A 23115-nucleotide genomic window follows, 5' to 3' on the forward strand; every position below is an offset into this window, starting at 1 on the left:
AGCTAGTGTAATAAATCAAAGCAAAGCATATATGAAAAAAGCAAAGAAAGCTAAAAAGAGCACGACAGATAAAATGCCAAAGATTGAATGAACAATATTTTTTTACAAACACTATTAGTTGCAAAATATTAATGAGAAAATGGATGCAACATGAAAATTTAACATCCACAAACAATAGCAATTAGTGTATATCGGAAAAATGGGCAACTAGTGAAAAGTGAAAGTTTACATATCTGTTTAAATTTTTTTTTTGCTTTAGTTTTTTTTTTTGAGTTTTTATCAATTTTTCTTTACATTTTGCTATGTATGTACATGCACATATGTACTTATACCATATAATTTATTTGATTTCGTAGTTTAAATGAATAAAAATATATAAAATTAGGAGTTACAAAGTTTATTAGTCGTGCTCAAAGAAGCTGCTATTGCTGTGTCACAGTGTCAGTAAATTCTAAAAACCTAGTAGATACATATAACAACGAAATTTACGAAAAGTTTGCGTTAGAAAAGAATTAAAAACAAGCAAATTAATTTTGATTATACTTAAAAATACATAGAGCAGCATGTAAGATGCGAAGAAGGGAAGAGTGGTGCTGCTAAATATACATAATGAGTTTAAAATTTAGTACTTACATTAACTAAAAAAAAAGTGTGCTACATATATACATATACAACATATATTTGAACACACATACATATATGTATGTTTATTTAGTTAAAATTTAATGTGAATAGCAACAGCTATGCAACGCAGCCCACTTCCACTGTCTTTCTCTTTCTTTGTTTAGTTAGTTTTGTTAAATAATTTTTTTTGTATTAACTATGTATGCAAGTTTTAAAGTATTGTACTTGTTATTGTTCTTTAACACCACACAACTGTGTTTACTTACTTACTTACTTACTTACACACACTTTACAACAACATTTATTTTTACTATAGTTCTTCTGATTTCATTTTGTTTGACAAACTTACATATATACATATTTATGCTAATTTGTGTTCGTTTATTGTACTAATATCGTTTATGTATAGTAGTTTTTCAGTTGTTGACTTTGGTGCTGGTGTAGAATTTGTTTTGTTTTATAATTTATATAATATTTGAACAAATATGCTCTTAAGCTATTTACTTATAATATATATGTTACTATTATTATTTATATATTTTTTCGGAATCATTTACTAAATATGTACATTTGCCGCTTAACGAAGCGCTTTAGCCGAGTATTAGTTTTTTTTTTGTTCTGAATTCCAGCTTGGATGCAAGTAGTTTTGCCACATTTTTCACTTCATACATACATACATACATATGTATCGAAATTCTTATACTCATTGAGATTTATTATATGCTTTATGTATTTATGATACATACATACATATATAACTATTAGTCAACTCAGTCTGTCCGTCGTGCGCGCGCAGTAAAGAAATTTTTTTTTTTTTTTATTACTTTATTAATTTTATAGACATAAATTTTAAGTAATACATACTATATACTCTCCGTGCTGACGTCCCCTATACATAAATGTAAATCGCTTGCATTCATAATGTCATACTCAAAAACTCATTTCGTCGCTTTTCATATATCATCGTAAAATTTTTTGTTGTATTAACACAAAACGTTTGATTAGCTGGTAACTAAGCTGACATTATCACCACATATATATATATTTTTTTTGGAAATTTTCTTTTGGGTGAAGATTGAGTTATTGTTGTTTGAGGTACAGGCTTCATTTGTAAGAATCGAAGCTTCTTTTTATGGCAATTAATAGCCTTTGTTTCTTATGTTTTAATGTATGTAAATAAGCAGTAACGTGTGTGAATTGTATCAACACACAAACACAAACACTCCCACACACGTGTTTATGGCGTTGTGTACGTGCGCAGGCGGATGCATGCTAACTCTTCCTGTGCATATACCATACATAAGCTTAGTTATGGCGTAAGCCTTGCCACAAATACAAAGTGTTATACCTTTTAATTTATTTATTTTAACATTTTTGTATTTAAGTTATATAGTTTTTATTTTCGTTGGTTGACGGGACTCAAATGTTTAGTTTTATTTTTGGTTTTTATTAAAAATATTATTTTAAGTGGCAATTTAAGCAAAGTATGCGCTAAAATATTAGGGAACGGGCGTTGGTGGGTGCTGTGCTCGTGCCTATTACATGACACAGTGCTGCCAAATATTCGTTACCATTTTCGGTTCGGTAAGTTCGTGCATTTGTTCGCGGTTTCTTTCTTTTTAATTACACGACTTTCCGCGTCAGAAAGTCGTGTAAATTTTTAAAGTTTTGTTTAACGGTGTTGAAAGTGCAAAAACAAACAAGTGCTACTAAGTGTTGATATGTGTGCGTAATAAAATTGGAAGTTCTGTTACTTGCATAATTTTGCTGGCTGTTTTGTTGGACTCGTCGCCTGTCTGCCGTAGCGGTTGGCTGAAACATGTAGCTGTGAGCATGCGTAAAGCGTGCAGCAGCGAGGTACTGTGCGTTTCATGCCACATCGTCAACATCATTGCCATCGTCATCGTCAACAACATCACAAACAAGCAAGCTGTCGCCGAATCAGGTGAGTATTCTTTGTTCAACGGTATCGGTTGGACAAGGTGCACATTTCAATGGAATATTAATGTATATTAAAATTTCATTATTATGCTAATGCATCCTGTCTCACACTGTCTGTATTTGAAACACCAGAATATACATACATACATACATATATACTTATATATAATTCCTTGTATTCCATTTACAAGTTCCTGTAATCCTTGCTACCTTCCCTTCTACATTATATTCCCTATTTTTATACATTCATACATACAAACATACTTATATTTCACCGTTCATTTAAATGTTGCCAGTTATATACATATTTTAAGTAACAAATAAGCGTTGCCGTTTCACTTTAACGGTGAAGTTATAACATTTAAGTTTACAGACATGAAAAAAATGTCGTTTGGGTTGTAAAATTCGAATTGCCTTCGACGAATTTTCTCTCCCGCCTTGTAAGCCTCATTATCGACATTTGGATTGGTTGAATTAAAGGTTCCTCAACTGTTACGGTATGTGGTATGTTTTTGTTTCATAACCTGACATAGTTTACCACAACATTTAAGATTGCAGTGCGAAGTAGATATCTCTCGAGTGGGAATTTCACTTTAAATGGTCGAAAATGCAAAATGTTTATGGGATAGTTAGTAAATCTTAAAAACCCTATGTTGTACCGAAGTTATGACGATCAGCTGTAATATTGGACATCTATGCTCTATTTCGATTAAATTCGATAAGTAAAACCCTGCTCATATTCGAAATTTGGAATAAATGAAAATTTTTTGTGTTTAGAAACCAATAGCTATTATTCATTAGTAAATATTCGAATTTTATAGCAACTTTTTAAGTTTAGTAATATAAACACATTACCGAAATTTTCGAAAATTTTAAAATGTTTTAGAACATTTAAAGTATGAGCATCAATTAATTTCGGTTGCGTTCCTATGCAGATAATGGAATATGCACATTAAAAATGTCGGTAATTAATTTAGATTTTTGAAAAACTTTTTTTTTTTGATATTGAAATTAGGCATAAGACCGATCAGTTTATAAACAAAATTGATAAACTGCGCTGTACCGTGTATATTATCACCTAAAAAGCTGTCTATTTTCTTTTATACAAGCACAGAGATATTTTTCTATACCCGCTGCAGCAAATTTAAAAATAGATTATTTTTGAAAATACAGCCGCGTTATCTTACATATGCATGTAGCACATAAATCAATTGTAGAAATTACTGCATTACCTTAATTTCTGTGCGGGGGGTGGTCACTAAACATATGTGTCCATTATATTTGAAAAATGTTGTTTACGAATTCTGCGTCGTTACAAAAACCAAAATTAAAGCAGCATTTAGGAACGAGAGAGTTGCATATATAATTGCAACGCTGTCAAAAACTACATGACTGGTTGTGAAATGTGACTGTGCGACACGACGCCGGTGTTGTGACGAAGAATCGTCATGTACTCAACATAATGTGTAAGTAGCTTATATTTATTTTGTTATTATTAAATGTAGATCCTTTACTTATAAGTAATATCAAAAATATTTAATATAAGTCAGCTTAAAAAGCATATATGTGTATGTATATATACATGCATATGTAGGTATGTAAAACTAAAGGATGTGTTGTGAAGGGAATGCTGATGACTTGAAGTGAATTTCAAAACCCGTTTTCCTTTTTCGTTCTAAGTAGTATTTAACAGTGTTTTAGACACATACAAACATATATGCATAAGTATGTGTACATATTTGGAGAAATTTAAGTTGGAAGTTAATATTTGATTGGTATAACTGGTTAAGCCAGGCTATATACTCGTACACACAACATACATACATATGTATGTATGTATGTATGTACGTATGCATTAGTTAGAACCGGCCGAAAATCATATGGATTCAAAATGTTCCACACACTGTTGTCTGTCTATCTAGCCATCTACCATATCTTTTCATTGTCTGCGTCATTCGAGTATCTCTTGTATTGTTTTCGAATTTTAATTTATCTACGGACGCATAGAGAACGTTGCTTAATATTCAAGTGCTTTTGTTGTTGTTGTTCATTTTTATTTTTTGTTTTTTCGATGTATGTTTGTGCACATGCATAAAATGTGTTCGAAACAAGTTTAAAGACGGCCAAGTTCAAGGTCATGGTTTGTTGAAAAATTGCTTAAAATGCGCCGTGCTTAGTCTCCCCTCCGCTCTCCACTCCACACTACACACAAGCAATGTTTAATCGACTCTAAGCTCTTCGCTTGAAACATCTAGTTCTCTTTTATTGACAAATCTTGAATTGGCTATGCGCTGGTAGCGCATACAATACAGCAACACTTGTTTAACGGTATTTCTATTGCAGACATTTACTCATACTATATACTTGTGTAGACAACTATATGCAGTTATATGTTTCAAAATTGACACATACATGCGATTTTTTGGTAATTGAGTAATGCAAAAGAGTTTCAGTGACACATCCAGCGTATAATTTGCGGTGACAAACTTGCCTGTAGTAGCTGACGTTTGGTGTGATAACCAAAATGATGCATTTAACGGTATGCAAATACTGGTAATAAGGTCGCAGAGTTCTCCTAACCCGACCGGAGCCGAATTGTTTTGCGACCAAGGACTGTCAACTCGGCAACAGGGCCAAAAAATTATTCAGAGAACACTGTTTGGCGCTAGAACAACAACAGCCGCTTGTAACTGTTGTATTTTCAGACATTCAGACCACAAATAAATTGTGTAAGACTCAATTTTCGACCAGTTCGGGTCTGAGTAACACTAATGCACCGTTATTTGTATTCGATTAGGTACTCTGAAGTCCAGTGCCATAACCTAAAACAATACATTTTTTGTAACTTAAGACCAAAAATAAATTATATCAGGCTAAATTTTTCTCATTTCGGGTGCCAGTAATCTTAATGCACCGTAATTTGGTTCCATTTGGTACTGTGGCGTCCAGTTTCATAACCTAAGACTTTTTTTTGTTTGTATGTTTTACACTTTTACAACAGCAACAACGTGCCAAATTTTGTATCATATTCCACATAACCTATAATATATAAGTGATTTTCGCGATTTGTTGAAATATTTTCTTTTATTTTCCATTTTGTTTATGATTATATATCTGTAAAAACCTATACACATACATACACATGTGCTTTACAACAAAAATAATGTTTTTCGTCGTGTGCAGTCTTTGCTAAAATTTTGAAAAAAAAAATTAATTTTTCTTTTGTCTTATAAGTCAAGCATTATTTATCTAATATTTATTTTTATATACATACATATATATGTATATATTTTTCGTTAAGGAGTTGTATTTATTTAATACGGTGGAAGTGTGCAGCAGCGAGCTCTTAGATTTTTTTCATTATAAATGTATATGTATTACCTTTCTAATCTACACTACTAGTTAGCCCAGTGTTAGTTAAATGAAAGCTCAATAACGGTTGAAAGTAGCTTTTGAGCATGTTAAATTCAGAATTCTTTTTTGCTTGTTTTTTTCTAAAACTTTTTGCGAAACTTCTACACAGTAAACTTTTGGTAAAAAAAGGCTAAACAACTTTTTTTTTTTATTGTTTACAAAGAAACTTGAAGTTGAAAAAATTTCATGGAAAATAGCCTATATTTGCCTTTCCGCCCCCTACCTATTTGCGCCGTTTTGAAAGGGCAGTTTGAAAATATAACACATTGAAAAAATGAATATGACCAACATCTGCGCTCTTTCTCTCTTCTTTCTTCTGCAGAATTGCGTGAGTCAAATGTTAGACGTACGAAGTCGAGAAGAGCTAAAAGATCTGTGAAGAGGAAGAGCTTTGCTAACCAACCGGAATTAGGCACCTCCATTAGAGCGCAGAGGTAAATAATAAAACGTCCCGTTACTGCTTTCGCTGAAATATCATTCTCAATTCTCAAACGAATAATGCGCTTTTCTTTTCCTTTCCCCCCACTCTTTCCATGTTATATAAACAGAGCTGTTTCTGCTGCTGCCGCTGCCGCTGCAACTGGTAACTCAGCTAACCCGGCAAATAGCCGTTTGAAATGTCCGTTTACGTGCTTAAATTGTGGCCGTGTCTATCAGAGTAACTTCACATTAAAGCGTCATTTGACTATCGAATGCAATCAGCCAAAACGGTTCAGTTGTTACATTTGTGGGCGTGGCTTTCATCACAATTTCAAATTGAACGAACACTATAGGCGCATGCATAGAACGTTACCACCACATTAATTAGTTTAAATTATGCTCTTTCAATGTACTATGTATACATATAGATTATGTATGTAAATATGTCTAAATATACCATTTTGTGTGTATTTTGAAATTACTAGTTTTTTTTTAATATATTTTTTATTTTTAAATTTCTTTATTCCTATAAGTAAGAGTATGTACTCTTATTAAGTTGAATTTATGAAACTGTAGCAGTCACTGCTGCACTTTGGTCGGAATTTGTGGTATCTTGGTGTATTCAAATTATACCGTTACCACTCAATACTTTAGTTTTAGGTTCGTAGACAAATTTTTATTAAATTTTGTATGAGACTTTGCTGTTACAAATCGTTTTAGCTTATTGACAATATTAATAAAGGCAATAAAACGCTTTCCGTATAAATCTAGATGCAGAAGGCAGATCTATACTAATTTTTGAATCACTTTCTTTTTTGTCAATTAAACCATTTAGTATAGGAGATCTGCTAACTTTTTGTGTAAGTCATCAGTGAATGTTTGAGCCAAAAATTTATCTAACAAATTTTAAATACCTATTCGAGTCGACTTGCAATGATATAATCCATTATGCAGAAAAGCAAAATAGAAAAGAAATCAAGAAGTCAGATTTTCCGAATAACCTTATTTTCAAACAAAAAAACAAAATCCAGTTATTTCACTTAACTTCAGTTTACGAGACAACTATCTTTTTTTTCCAAAACAGAAAAAATTTCAAAACTTTCAAAAAAAACTTTTTTTTGTAGTAAAAAGTGTTTTCTTATTTAGTGTTGCGAGTGTATAAAAACTGCATCATTTTGAATTTTAGAAATAGTACTATAGCTCTATCGACATCCACCTAAATATACCGACAATCCTAATTCTCATTTTGAAAGGTCAGTGTTTATGTCCTGCTCTGCACTTTATTCAATAAAATATATGATCTGTTTCTTGGAGTATAACCAGTTTATAAAACATATCTTACATCTGGAACGTTTGATTTTCTTCCTATAAAATGCGATTTTGTGTCCATGTAATCGAAAGAATAGGCCCAGAAACTATTGACAAAATTTGTCTTTCGAACTACCCAAGTGCCATTTCAATGGATTTTGTCAATGTTGACATTTATATACCCACTGCAGGTCCTTAATAAAGATATTTTATTTGTCGAACGAGGGCTTGTACCACTACTAAAGTAGCGCAGAAAGTTGTAGTTAAAACATATTGTCACAGCTTCAGTTGAACCTCATTGTGAATTCGTCCTATTTGTCTAGTATCATACATCGTTTATAACGATTTTACAAATTTTTGCAACCAATTTCCAATCCAATCACGATTGGTATTTTGGTTCAAAGTAGTCCTAAGTCTCGGGAATTTTTCTTCCAACGACCGTTCTCTTGAGTTTTGGAAATAGAAAAAGTTATAGCTGATATTTTTAGAGTATCAGCTACATCGGCTGACTTCATTTTACGAGCAAACAAAATCATTCTCTGAATTTTTTTTTGATGTTTTAGTCCATAACAGCATTTTTGGACGTCATCTTTCTTTTTATTGGCGACTTTTTGGTATCAGCAGCATTTATGGTGGTTGAAATAGTATTTCATTAGGACACGAAATTCATTTTTAACTCTTGTTTTTTTTATTAACTCCAAACCTTGCGTCCTTCATAATGGTATATTTAGTAAGCCAATTGCCCGACAGTTGTGAAATCTTTTCAAGTAAGTTTTGAGCTTATATCTAATTACAAATCACAGCTCCACTAGTATGTGTGACGCATTCAAAAGAAGTCAATCGTAAATAATTCTTTCTATGGACAAATCTGATTTGTCACTTATTTTTATTTCATAACACTTTAAAAACTTTCAAAGCATCCTAACCTCAAATAAAAAAATTCCAGTTATATTTAAAGTTCCTAATGGAATATTAAAATAAAAATTGCCTAAGCTGAAACTAAACAATTATTTGTACTAGAGAAATCAGACTAATTGTTAGTGTAGTTTGTATACGAAATCACAATGACATTTCAATGGTTTTGTACAATAAAGTATTATACATGCAAGTAGTATATTCTGTTAACTCTGCCTAGGCATAGAAACATCTCTATTTATTTTTAATTAAATGTTCTTAAAAATATTAAGGTTTCATAACAATTCATTCGGAATATTGAATGCGCGATCATTTCAACGACTACTGACAGCTCGTCGCTAATTTGATTTAAAAAAAAAATTAAGGTAATACCAAAACCACCATAGTATCAAAACATTATACATATATTACTAGAAAGCATGTTAGGTACTTTTTTATTGCTGTAATATTAATGACAATTTAAACAAATTAGTTTTGTTGATCTTTGGCTATGAAAAAATCTGCTCTTTCTGCTTATCCTTGCTCTATTCTATGTGCTGTGTTTCAAAAAAAAAAAGAAAAAAATAGATTTATACGAAAAACAAAACACCCTATTTCCGCAGATCTGCTTCATCCCGCATTCGATATTGCGCGCAGCTTAAATAGTTTCCTCGATGCCACAGCCACAACTGCCAAATCTAGGTAACAATATAACTACTCTCGCCTATATTTATACATCATGTAGAATAATTCCCAAAACATTTTCAGTCCCTTTACCACCGGTAACGATGCTTTACCCACATGCCCGCACTGTGGAAAAATTTACTCGCACGTATCCACCATGCAACGGCATTTGAAAAGTGGTTGTGCCTCTGGCAAAATCAAACGTTTCATGTGTAAGATGTGTAGCAATAAATACGCGCGCAGCGACACCCTGTCCCGTCACATACGCACCGTGCATGCCAGGGATTCGGAAAAGGGTCAAACGCGCACTTAAAATAGATCGCAAGCGTTACGAACCTAGTGCATACATATATATGTGTGTGTATGGCTTAAGCTGTGCTTAGCTACTTGCATTGATTGAGCCCACTTGTAAAAATACATAGTATGTATGTGTCCGTAGTTTTCAAGCGAGTTTTGTACATAGAACCATACAAATTATATTGCGTAAAATATTAGATTCAATCATTGTGTACTTTGTCATTGTGTATATAAAAAAAACTAATAAAATAGTATGTGAAAAAATGTGATTTTTTAGTTAATATTAGAGGTTATGTTACTACAGAGAAGGATCTTCGCATACTGTCAGGACTTTTTAAGGAAAAATTTATATGGATCGTGTTTGGACTGATAAAAAGTCTTAATAATATTTTTTTCTTTTAGATTTGTGAATGTGTGTATATTTCTGAAGTGATGTCTTCTTTATAGGTTATGTTAAGACCCATCACTTTTGTAGGTTATGTTGAAACAAATTTTTGTTTTTGGAACAGGTATAAATAGTCTTAAATAAATACTACACAATTTTACAAATTTCGTAAAAACATTTTGAAAGACATAACTTTAAGTGAATCAGTTAAACAATTTTCTGAGTCTTATGAGTGATTAATTCTTAAATAGATTTTTAAATAATATAAAAAAATTTAAAATAAAATAGATTTTTAAACTTAAATCAGTAATTATTCAAACAGTAAGTTACTTAAGAGCAATCTACGACTGTCTTCCCATGGCAAAGTCCGGCGTTTTTACGTGGGTGCCTGTTAACGACAGTTTTACCCCACGGCGCTCAAAAGCATAGCGGATCAAATCAATGCGTCAGCGCCCTGAAACTGCCAAGCATTTTTCATTACCGATTGGTAGTGTGGAATGAACATACTAATCACCTTGGTAGGGTTTGAGGCCTTTCTAAAACCTATACCGTACTTTGGGTCCGGCATCTCTTTCCATGACAGTCGGTTTTAAGTAACCGGAGCGGACCCAAGGACTGCCAAATCGGCACCATTCCTCGAAATTACTTCGGCAATGTTTTTCTGCCGCTACAACAACAACAACTTTTGTAAAGAGATAATATCCAAAAAGAGAGACTACAGCCATTTGCAAATCTCTTTATATTGCAAGAGTAATTATGCCTTTTCAGTACAAATTAAATCGGGGCTTTATTTTTGTGAGAAAACTCCCAATCTATTTTGAAGACAAAATTAAGTTTAGAACCAGTTGATTGCCATTCTCTTTACATTGCAAGTGTGGTTGGTACATGAAAGCTTAAAAAATATAAAATTAAACAAAAAACTCACTTATTTTTTAAACACTTGTTCGAATTTCTTCTCAGCTGTTGAATTTCAAACGCCATTTTTCTCAAATTGACATTTCTTTCCCTTTAAAAATGTCATATTGCGCACTCAATGTTAAAAAATGTCGAGGGAATACGATAAGATCCTTTGCTTACGATACCTTTCCAAGTTTTTATTGTCTCTCGATTTTATTTCGATTTATCTTTTTACGGGAAAAAAAAAATATTCTCAAAGCCAAATGTTTCACTTTTGATTAAAACAATACCTGAAACTGTTAATAATGGAAATATAAAATCTGATGACCTTGAATAGGTGCAGTCGTTAACTGCTGCTGGCGAGTATTAAGATTTTACTAGTAGTCATATTTATTGATTATACACATATCTAAAGAAAAAACAGATATTCGTCGTATCCAAAACCATTTCGAAAACAATATTTTTTGGTGCATATTAAACTGTTGGATTTTGCCAGTTTTTTATGACTCTTCCAAGCAAACCCAAACAAATTTTTGGAATAATTTGAAGAAAATTTTTTCTAGACTGTTCCTGAATTTAAAAATTTCTCTAAAGATTCCAGAATTGAAGCTTACTCTTCTACACATTTTTTTTAGCCTAATGCAGCTACATATTGGATAAGTTTATTGATGTAAGGGAAGAATTTTGATAAATATTATGTTTCTTAGACAAAAAGTCTAGAGAAGACGATAACCGTAAAATTTTTATTATTTTTTTTTTTGCTGTTTTTTTGTATGTATGTATATCTGCCAAAATTCTTCAAATAATAATAGTTTTGCGGTCCCATTATCATATCTATATATTTTTCCACAGAGGTCTCATGCCACCTTTTCTAAAGTCAGTATTAAAATACATATATAGAAGATTAAATCAGAATCTAGGCTTAGCTTTACGAAAATTTTAGTTTCAGTAGAAGCTAGTTTTAGCCATTTATACGGTATTCATTTATTCCGGAGTACTCATTGCAGGTTTCAGTGGCTTATAACAGTATTATATCAGTTTTAATTATGCGGCTTGGGGGAGGGAGTAAATTTCTTTGAATCTTAAAAAACATATTCCTTTGAAATCGTTGGAGCAGTGAACATGGAAAGAGGTTTCGAAGAAGAAGAACTTTCAAAAGTGTTTTATTGGCGATTATAGATAGAACATACGACCAATATTGCAATTTTTAAGCTAAAATTAGTAGTTTTTTTTTGTCATTTAAATATTCTTTAGTTAATTGTGCTTGAGAGTGGCATAATGGCGACAGACATAGAATTTGAATATGATTTTCAGTAATACATGCATTGACAGGTTTCTCTTATTGAAAAACCTCCGCAAATGTTCTCTTAGACTATTGTTGGAAGCGCTACCCTATAATTGTAATATAATTGTTTTATTATTGCTTTGAAGAGTAGCTCGTTCAGGCAACTCCGCGCACATACTGTGTGCTTATAAATGGCATATGTTACTCATAATGCTTTTCCAATGAGTTGAAGGTTTCCAAAAAATAACAAACATTATGTTCTTGTAGGACATTTACGCCTCGCAAACGCTTTACTACATTCACTAATTGCTCGACAAATATATGCAGACCGAATCCACCACACCGTTGTGTAGTCGATTTAACAAAACGTAGCATTTTAACACATAATCTTATTAACCGCAACTAAAACGTTAAATGAAACAACAACAAAAACAACTTATTAACAAAGACGGCTTGTGCAACCCAGAGAATGTGCATTGTGATTGTAAAATTGTTTTTGCCACGGCGAATGCTCTAGCTGTTCCTTTGTGGAATGGAGGCAGCGCTCTGGCTTTTTAATACATACACATTTACATAAATCAATATATTTATTATATATAAATATTGGCATGCCTAATATACTGACCAAAGCAAACTATACTATGCTAAATGCTACAACAAATAAACACACGCACGCAACTACATACATAGATAATTCGTAAGATTTCATTCAACTTTCTCCACTGCAATTCAAATATATGTAACTGTTTTGAGATTTTCGAAGTTTGAAAAAACTCGGAAATAATTTTTTGAATTGCTCTTACCACATCGCAAATTTGCCAAAAAAAATACAAAAAAAAAAAATCAAAATATCCAAAAGAAAAACCCAAACAACTAAACAACAACAAATTTCAGGATATTTCCCCTCATACGTTCATTCAACCAATACCACAATCATCGCCAACACCAACAACTCCAATTCAAATTTACGCCCAACCGGCAATTCATTTACGAGACAACAACAACAACAGCAACAACCTTCCCACCACCCACAACAAACGGTAAGCGTCGCCAATATACTCATAGATAACAACGCTAGCAACATTTTTGCAAATAATCCATCCGAAGAAAGTCACCCACATGACAACAACAGCAGCAACAACACAGTCGAATGCACCGATGCCCTCTACAGCGGCAGCCTTGCATTGGGCGGCACGCACTATCAGTTGCACGACAATTCCGAAGAGAATTACGAGTGTCCGCAATGCTTTCGCACGTATCGCCGTCACGGCACGTTGCGTCGTCATCTGCGTCAAGAGTGCGGCAAGGGCAAGAGCATGGTGTGTTCGGTATGTGGTCACCGCACCAAACGCGCCGATCATTTGCGTCAACATGTGCGCAAGAAACATCCCGAAATGGCGATACGGTCGTTTTTTCGACGTCCCACCACCGTAGCGGGCAGCAATCATGGTGTACGCACACATGGATTCGCGCATCATCGCCTATCGCCACAACAGCAACAACGTAGCGGTGGCGATATGCAACTATTGTCATACGCTGATGCGCGCGCGCGTCCACAAGCGTCGCCGGATGCAACGGCAGCGTCGTCGGCGGTCAGTTTTATGGGTGTTGATGTGGTCGATTTGGATGCGGAAGACGACACAAAAGATGTTGATGATGATGACAAAAGCGTTTCCGATAAATTCGATATCGATAACGAGGACATGGACAACGACAATAACGTGCGTACAACGTCGGACGCAAATGTTGTTAGTGATAGCACTGTTGACATCGATGTCGCTTATCGGCAACATTTGCAGTCCCAGCAAGCGCTGTACCACTTTAGACATCAATTTCAACATCAGCGCCAACAACAAGTCGATGCGTTCAAGTCGGAAAATGCGGACTAAACCGCCTGGTCTTTTAACTTTTTCTCCTTATATGCAAGCGCTGTACGTCAAAATAGCATGTGTTTGCTTCGATTTGCATTGTGGTAGCATTTTTGTGCAATATTTACGCATTTCATCGGACATTATCTAACCAAAGAATTCAGTTTGTCGACCAAAAGCAAAAATTGCCATTTTCATTTAATTTTTTTTGTCCTTGCCAAACCAAGTTTGTGCTTTATAATAATACTCGAAAATATACACAAAGTCAATGTAAGCAGTGTAGTTTTAAGGTTAGAGTTGTTCTTGAGGTTAGGTTAATTTTTTATTTATTTTTATTAATTCTTATTATATTTTAGTACATACGATAACATATACGCGCTGATTTGTTTATGTGTGAATACATGTAGCAGGTAAGCTTTTCGACAACGCGAGACTGGTCTAACTATTTAGAATTCCAACGTTTTGTTTACTATTAGTGGCATATAATCTGCATTTCATTTATGTATACGACAAAGGTTTGCCGATTTTTATGAAATTTGTTTTACATGGAGGTTTTATATTGAATTTAAATAAGAATTTGTATTTGTTTTTTATGACATGAATTATTATATACATATGTATATAGTTATGGTTAAATATATCTTTATATGTATATATCATACCATATATACATATATATATAATTTATCTATAGAAATTAAATTTATATATATGTATATATTTATATTTATAAATATGTATTATTGACATCGCCAAATTAATCAAATTTATATACATATATATATATATATTAGTATGTATATTATATTTAAAAATCTTTTAAATAATATGGAATTTGTTAAGCTCATTTTTAACTAAATAAATATGTAAGTTTTTGTGCATCTATATATAATAGAGTTTTTAATTTGGTGTTAGTATAACTGTACAAAATGGACTGCTTCATGTCTAAAAAAAAGGTTTTCTTGTTGGAGTTTTGGCATTTCGTAATTTAAGCAATGTCTACTATTTTATAATAATTTCTACTATTATGTCTGCTGTATATAATTGTTTATATATAACTACATAGTACATACATAAATGAGTGACTACATATACTATATAAACGTGTAACATTTCAAGTAAGTTTTTTTCATTTTTTGTATGTATTTATGTATTCACATATATATATGCATATGCCTGTATATACATATATGTTGGTACATAATCTATATTTTATTAAATTAATGCGTTAATAGTGTAAAGTTACAAGTGTCAAGGGCGGTAAATAACATTTTTTGTTTAATTAAATTGTTGTTACACATAAATATGTACATACATACATATACTAAGCGATACGTACATACATGTACATATATACATATGTATGTTTAATGATTGAGGTTTATAAAACCGCTAGCTGGTATATATATATAGTACATGTTCTATATAAAATCTCGTAATCACTAAATCTCCACTACTACTGTGTTATTAATTAGGGTTTAACGGCATTTGTGGTTAGAAGTGTGTGCTCCACAGCTGGTTTGCATTTATTTGTGGGTACTTTTGCAGCGCATTTTTACAAACTGCTATGTATACATATACGTATGTATGTATGCATGTACTTATGTGCTATAAGTACATATATACCGTTACTATGTATCTGTCTTGGCATACTCAAATATATCATTATCAATTTATACATACATACATATATATTGATAAGTATGTACAATATATGCATAATAGTATTGAATTCAATTTTTAGGGTAATGCAAAAATAAGGGGCGTATTATGGTACACCCAGCAAAGTATAAAAATAACTTAAAATCTCGTTGCCAATGCGAAATCATCAATTTTTCAGATTTACGGACATTGTATAATATTGCCACCGCAGCGGCAGCCGTCGTCGCAGCAGCCTCTGCAAGCAGCAATGCGGTACACATGCATAATAATATCAATAACAGTAATAATAATAACAACAACAACATCAATAGCAATCACAACAAACAGCGACACAGGAGTATTAGCAATGAGCGCAATGAGTGCGCCAAGCAAAATGATTTATTAGTTGCCAAAAATCGCTTATTAACTGGCCTAGCAGCGGACGTGCATAGCGCGCTACCCGCCTACACGCCAGCCGGCGCACTGTCCAGCGCGACGACGCCACCCACGCAAAGCCCCGTGCCGAGCGTAAACAAACTGCTGTGTGATGTGCTTGAGCCGGAAATATCGATACGCTCCATGTACAAGTGCTGTGGCAAGCGGTTTATGCAACAGGCGCAAACGCAACAGCAACAACAACATTTACACATCATACAACCGCATGCTATGACAAATGTCGCCGCAGCAGCAGCAACAATATCACCACCACCGCTAACAACAACAACAACTACCCTGCCGACGCATCCAACAACCACATGCTGCACACCAACATCGTCCGCCCATCACAGCAATTGTAGTGGCTGCCAAATAACAGCGGCCGCCTCCATACAATTGGCCAATTTAATTGGCAGTACAATGTTGTTGCCACAAACAGCCGCAGCAATGCAAGATGTTGCCACAAAAGCCGTAGCAGCCGGCGAAACGGTAAATGTAACAAACGAACATAATACAAGTAAGAAATTACACGCCAGCACTGCGGAGAAGCTACTGTGTAGAGGCGGCAACAGCGCATTGGAAGCCGTGAGTAGCGTCAGCGCCAGCGCCGGCTCCTCCGCGAGCATAATGTCGCCACACACGGCGGCCACAACCAAGAAAGCCAACGTGCAGTTCCACTGCGAGTTCTGCGCCTTCACCTGCTCGTGGAAGTACGACTTGAAGCTACACTTGCGGCAAAAACATGGCATTCACAATAAGAAAATGTGAACTCTACGTGCTGCGTGTCGAAAATGACGTGCCAAATGCAAGCAGCGCACACGCTTCACTGCATTACATTTGTAGTAAGCTGCAGTTGAGGCCTATTTGTGTGCTTATTGTTAAACACGTTTTTGGAAATCAACGCGTTTGTTTTGCAACGTTTGAATTGTTTTGTTCAGGTATTATGCTACTTGAAGTTAGCTGTAGTTTACGGTTAGGCGCGTTTATTTAAATATTTATTATTAGTTTTTATTATATACTTGTATGTATAGCATAAATTGTACATATGTAAGCGCTAAACTGTAGTTTATAATGCTATACGAGTATACCTATGAAAATGTTATAATAAAGAGCCCAGTGTGATTGAATATCTGTATGTAAGCATTTAAATTTAATTTAAAAGTCATGCAACGCAAAGTGCATACAGACATACATGTATATGACATATTTACAGTTAACTAACATATATATTTTATGTATGTACAGCTATGTTAGCGCATTATTTTCAAGTTTATGCCAGCCAACTGCAGCATATGTGGCAGCAACAATGATTTACGGCGTCAAAAGCGTTGCTGCCCCCCCAAAAATGTGTATGCATTAGCCGCAAGAAAACACATATACGAACATATATAAATGCGTGTAAAAAAAATAAAATTTAGAATTCGTGAAGTAATGTACAGCGTTAACCTACGGTTTGTTATAATTAATTGCTCATAACTGATACTAGTTTAGTTAGCTTTTAGCGTTGCAGTTGTTTTTGTAATGTAGTTTGATAGTATTGCTGAAAAAACAACAATATTTTGGTAGTTTTATAGTTTAGCAACACTTTGAATTCCGAAATTTGTGCACACTTGTATGTAGGTGTACATATAATTACATAATTATTATTGTTAACTTTAGCTAATTGATCCTATAATCATTATATAAACAGCAGTACAACGTAATGTACGTAGTACCAGTATGTAAGAGTAGTACTCCTGCCGTCGCAAGGACTTTGGAACCAGTAATTTACCTTTCTGTCGTAGACAACAATTATTTGTGAGTAAAAAACAACAACAACTTTATGCTTAACTTGTATTTAATTGTATTTATTACTTGTAAAAGAAGCAGAAAAAAATTGTTTAAAATTTAATGCAAACTGCGCAAAAAAAAAAAAGAATTTAATAATAAAAATAAATGTTTTTACAACTAAAAGTGTTTATGTAGTTATTGCAATGTGTTCAATTACATTATATAATTTTTTTGTTTCCTTTTTGTTTTCATTTCATACATCACATAAAATCTCATTACACGCACGCACACACACTCATCGACGCTGCATTTGAAACAACCGTTACGTGTTATAAAATCACAAATAAAAAATGAATAACACAAAAAATCCAAAAACAACAACAAACACTCCGCAAAACAAAACATTAAACAGATTTAAAGTACGAATTCAAATCCACAATGCTGATCGGCAATGAAATGTTCGTTGAGAATCCACATGAGCGCTTCCCCTGCGCCGTCTGTGGCAAAAGCTATTTGCGCAAGCGTCACTTACAGCGTCACATGCGCGACGAATGCATCGGTATACCGCCACGTTTCAGTTGCGACCTGTGCCCCTCACGTTTCCGCCGTAAATATCACATGGTACGCCACTTAACCTCGAAACACGGCATACCGCCGGCCATAGCGCAACAGGCAACCAGCAATAGCGGCGGTGGCGGCGCGAGCGGTTACCGCAGTAGTGGTGAGAATAATGTGAACCACACTAATGACGCTTGTAATGGTGCCGTACCGGAGAATTTATCATTGAAAAGGGAGCAATATGACTCGGAGAACATGCCGCACAGCCCACAGGCCCCCACCGCACCACAAGCACATGCCGCCAATGGAACGGATGTGGATGGCGCCATAAATATGGACGCGGTGGTGTTGGACAAGAAGCCGACTTACGGTTTGACTGGCGCTATAACCGCCATATCGGCTGCAACGGTGATGGGCGAGAGTAATGGCCAGGCGGCCGAAGGCATTAATGAGGAAATCGCTCGCTCGTTGACCGTTAATGCTGATAATGATGGTGCTGTGGGACAAATTGCGGCCAGCAAGGCTTTGGATGCTATTGGTGAGGAGTGGAAAATGAAATTGGGCATACAGCTGATATCCAATACATTGTTAAAGGAGCGTCTCATCAATACGATACCATTTGCATACAACAACAACTAAGCAAGTGCTTAATTGTCATGCAAGGATTTTTATTATGTATTTAACATGCCAAGGATATTTAGCATAAAATAATACTCATTTTACCTACTTACTTATTTATTTATTTATTCATTTATTTATTTAATAATTCCTATACATATATACATACATTTACATAAAAAAGGCAAGCTGTTCGGCAAAGGTCACCGATACGCACAACATTTTAAAGCATGACATTTGCGGTGCACCAAATGAGCACAGCACCCCACATATACATATGTATAAGTACGAAACATTTACCAAAAAGTATTAACATTTGACAACTTTTTGTTCATTATTTTACACACACTTTTATTTTACTCATATACATATGTATACCTAAAATAATTTTAGTAACTATTTATTATTTATTTTAAAAAGTAATGCATTATTATTACCAAACGAACCGACACGAAAGACGTTTACGGTATTTTAATTTTTTTGTAATTTACATTTTGTAAGAAAACAAACCAAAAGATATTTTATTATTAACGCATATTCGTCTAGTATTAACTATATAAAAGTTAACCAGATCTCCAGGGAACGACAGGCAGTCACAGTTAATCCCAACTAGATTATAAATTATTTATTTACTTATGTATTTTTCGTCTAAGCCATGACTTTTATGGACATGTTCATTCAAAAACGCCGATGCAGCGTAGTTAGCGTCAATCAGGCAAGTACGGCGACTATTTAGTTTAGAGTTGAATACCGCTAGAAATTTAGTGCGCATGGAAAGAAATTTTTAGAATTTCGAAATCTTCAAAATATGGTTCAAATGTTGTGAAAGGAACGCGGTCGCGTCTACTTGTCTTATATATTTTAAATTAATAATTTTTAAATTAGCGTTTTTTACTTAACTTTTAAAAAATTGTTTAATGCGTCCAGCAGCATATAGTAGAAAACTGTATAAAGATTTAAGAATTTTATTGATGAAAACAGGGAATTTAATACTTTACTAACAAAAAATTAATGCCAGCTATCTTCATGGCGCACAAACTTAGTTTAAAAGTTGCAAAATTTGCACTTTAAATAGTTGTAATATTTTTATTTGCTTGATTTTAAACATTTGACCATGATCCTATAGTAAGTTTGATAGCAAACTCATACCTATGCCAAAGCATAAACAAAAAAAGAAATAAAACATATCAAAACGAAAACACCGAAATAAATATCTATATAATATGAAAAAAGGTTTATAATGGTTATATCAGTAAAAAAAAAAATTTATGATAATTAAAAATATGTATTATATTACAAATTAAAAGTATTATAAATTAAAAAAATTAAAAAACAAATAAAAAAAATTACAAAATAAAAAAATAAATTTAAAAAATAAAAAATAGATAATTCAAAAAAAAACATTTAAATAATTTTAACAAGAGAATTAAAAAGTCATAATAATTAATAATACAAATAATGAAGACAATGCATATTAAAACCATATAAAAACATACATACTATAGAAAAATAAATGATATTATCAACAATAAAATTAAAAATAATAATAATACAATTAACAGTAAAATTAAAAATAATAAACCATGACAACATTAATAAGTGGAATAAAAATAATAAAATTCAATAATGAAAATAAAAATAAAAATGAAGAAACATGAACGAAATAGAAAAATTACTTGTACGAAACATAACAATGATAACAATATAATTAAAATAAAAAATTAATAAACAATGTGTAACAAATAATATTATTAACAATAAAATTTAAAAAAAATCATAATAATAAGCAAATTAATAAAATAGAGAGAGAGAGTTATAATAATCAATAATGCTAATAATTATTTATATTAAAACGAAAATACACACATAAAAAAATACTAAAAATACACATATTATAACAAATAATAATAATAACGCTAATAACAGCAGGAAAATTAAATTATATTAACAAAAATTAATAATTAAGGTAAATCTACAACGAGAGACAAAAATATACAATATTATACGAAATAAAATAAAATATTATTATAAGAACAATAATAACACAAACAAAAGAATAACTATTTAATAAACTTTAATAGCAAAAAATTTAACACGACAGATCAAAAAATATATCAAATATAAAAACAGAGTAATAATACATTATAATACAAATAAAAAAAATAAGCAAGGCACAAAAATAATATATTAAAAAATATAAAAAATATGTATATCTGCGTAACGTGTAGAAAATATACGACAATTTAATAATAATAACCACAATAATAAAAGAGAAAAATAATAAAATAATGACAACAACAATAGGAGCAAATAACACGTTCAAAAATTTTTCAAAAGAAAAATTTTAACCTATCAAGTACCGTGTCGTAAATTGATGTTATTTAACATTCTAGTCTGGAGCTTATGTATATGTAGATATATTTGACATATGAACGTACACATAAACGACTGTAGAAATATTACAATGTTACACTTTCTGATAATTACATGTACATATGCATACATAAAGCATGTATATAATAGCTATACATATTTTTTATATAACGCCTACATACAAACACACAATACATATGTGACAAAATTTAAATATACCATATTACACATATTTATATATATATATAATGTTACCCAAAAGATTACGAATTTTCTACATACATTGTATATTAGTTATATAAGTTGATGGATTTGTGTTGTGAACATGCTGATAACCAAAATAACACGCATACAATATAGTATATGTGTATTGCAAAAAAATAAAAAAAGCACAAAATGAAAAAAATATATTATTTAATTACCTCTTAGTATAACAGCTATTCATTGTTAAACCCCGAAAACAAATGCCATGTTCTTCTACATTAAGCGATGCATGTATATATGTATATACAATACATACATATAAATGAAAAGTATATATACATATAAGCATATATAAACACAAAATGATAATATATTATTAAATAAACACTTAAATGCAATAATTGTATTCTTCTTTCAGAAAATGTTTTAAAAATGGTTTGTTTTACTATTCTTTATTTCTCTACTTATTTCTACTGTTAAACTGTGTCAATTATGTGTTTCTACAACAACTTGCGTGCGTGTATGTGTCACCGGCAATGGTTTGTGTTGCCTATAGGTTGCAGTAACTGTTATTATTTGCAATTTATAAATGTGTTTGTAACTCTTTGACTAATCGATTTGCAACTAAGTCTCTTCTAGATCTACTATATATATCGTCTATTACAACTATACACCTACCGTTACTACTATTATCCACTACTACTACCACTACCACTATGTACTCTACTACAACGTCTATAACTCTAATGCGGTGCGCAGAGGTTTCGCTGGCTCTTCATAAAAATGAAAGTAAAAAAGAAAAATTATTTTAAAAAATATCAAACGCACGTCAAATTCTTCTTTATTTTGTTTTGTCAGGATAACTCCAAACCGCTTTCCATCCACTGCTAAATCACGCAATCATTTTCTCAAGTTTATCCAAACTACTGTGTTTCCATCAGTGACTTGTGTCGCATTGCCTCTTGGTGTTTTGTGCTATCGTCATTTGTTTGAGCGTACATATATATTTTCGACATACTGCATATGTATATTTTTAACATATAAAAACAACAAAAAAAAATAAAATAAGCAATTGTAATTTTTATACAAATACAAATACAAACATATAGTTTATATTGAAAGCAAAAACAACAAAAAACGGCTGTTCATTTACTTTTATGTTTTAAGGAGTTTATGGCATTTATTATGCACTGCATAGTTATGTCTTATGTTTTTGTTCTTGGTTTCTTCTTGGGGTGCTTTTTGCGTTCTTTTAAAAGTGGCGCTTGTTTATTTTTTCTTCTTTTTGGGCTCGTCAATTTCGCTTGCAGTTTTTTCATGTTTATTTTTTTAACACTTTTGGTTAACTTATGTACAAGTATGCTAGATTTTAATGTTATACATGTGTATGTATGTAGATAGGTATATGTATGTATTAGTATACAATATACATATATATGTATATGTATATATACATATATATTGTGCCATAATGCTTGCTATAATTTTATATTGTTATA

The 23115-nt window shown here is 32.4% G+C and overlaps 3 protein-coding genes across 10 annotated transcripts in view; all 3 read left to right on the forward strand.

The window, feature by feature from the left end:
* lola (longitudinals lacking) overlaps nt 1-23115 on the forward strand; it is a 111829-nt gene that overhangs the window by 15058 nt on the left and 73656 nt on the right. The window lies entirely within an intron of this gene.
* Nucleotides 4-17228, forward strand: LOC106619615 (probable basic-leucine zipper transcription factor D). Of its 2 annotated transcripts, none has more exons than XR_001330801.3 (2): nt 4-4031; nt 6302-6393. XR_001330801.3 is itself a non-coding variant. In XM_014237799.3 (2 exons), exons 1-2 carry the CDS (start codon nt 4028-4030, stop codon nt 16859-16861), a joined length of 1008 nt encoding a protein of 335 aa, XP_014093274.1. In that variant the 5' UTR covers nt 4-4027; the 3' UTR covers nt 16862-17228. The 2 variants fall into 2 exon arrangements, 1 of the variants encoding a protein (XP_014093274.1); XM_014237799.3 differs by lacking the exon at nt 6302-6393 and adding an exon at nt 15858-17228.
* LOC138856980 (uncharacterized) lies at nt 18276-21820 on the forward strand. The gene has a single exon (XM_070108168.1). It carries the CDS (start codon nt 18302-18304, stop codon nt 19058-19060), a length of 759 nt encoding a protein of 252 aa, XP_069964269.1. The 5' UTR covers nt 18276-18301; the 3' UTR covers nt 19061-21820.

Source organism: Bactrocera oleae, chromosome 4 (assembly GCF_042242935.1).
Source record: "Bactrocera oleae isolate idBacOlea1 chromosome 4, idBacOlea1, whole genome shotgun sequence".
In the NCBI taxonomy this organism is placed as follows: Eukaryota; Metazoa; Arthropoda; class Insecta; order Diptera; family Tephritidae; genus Bactrocera; species Bactrocera oleae.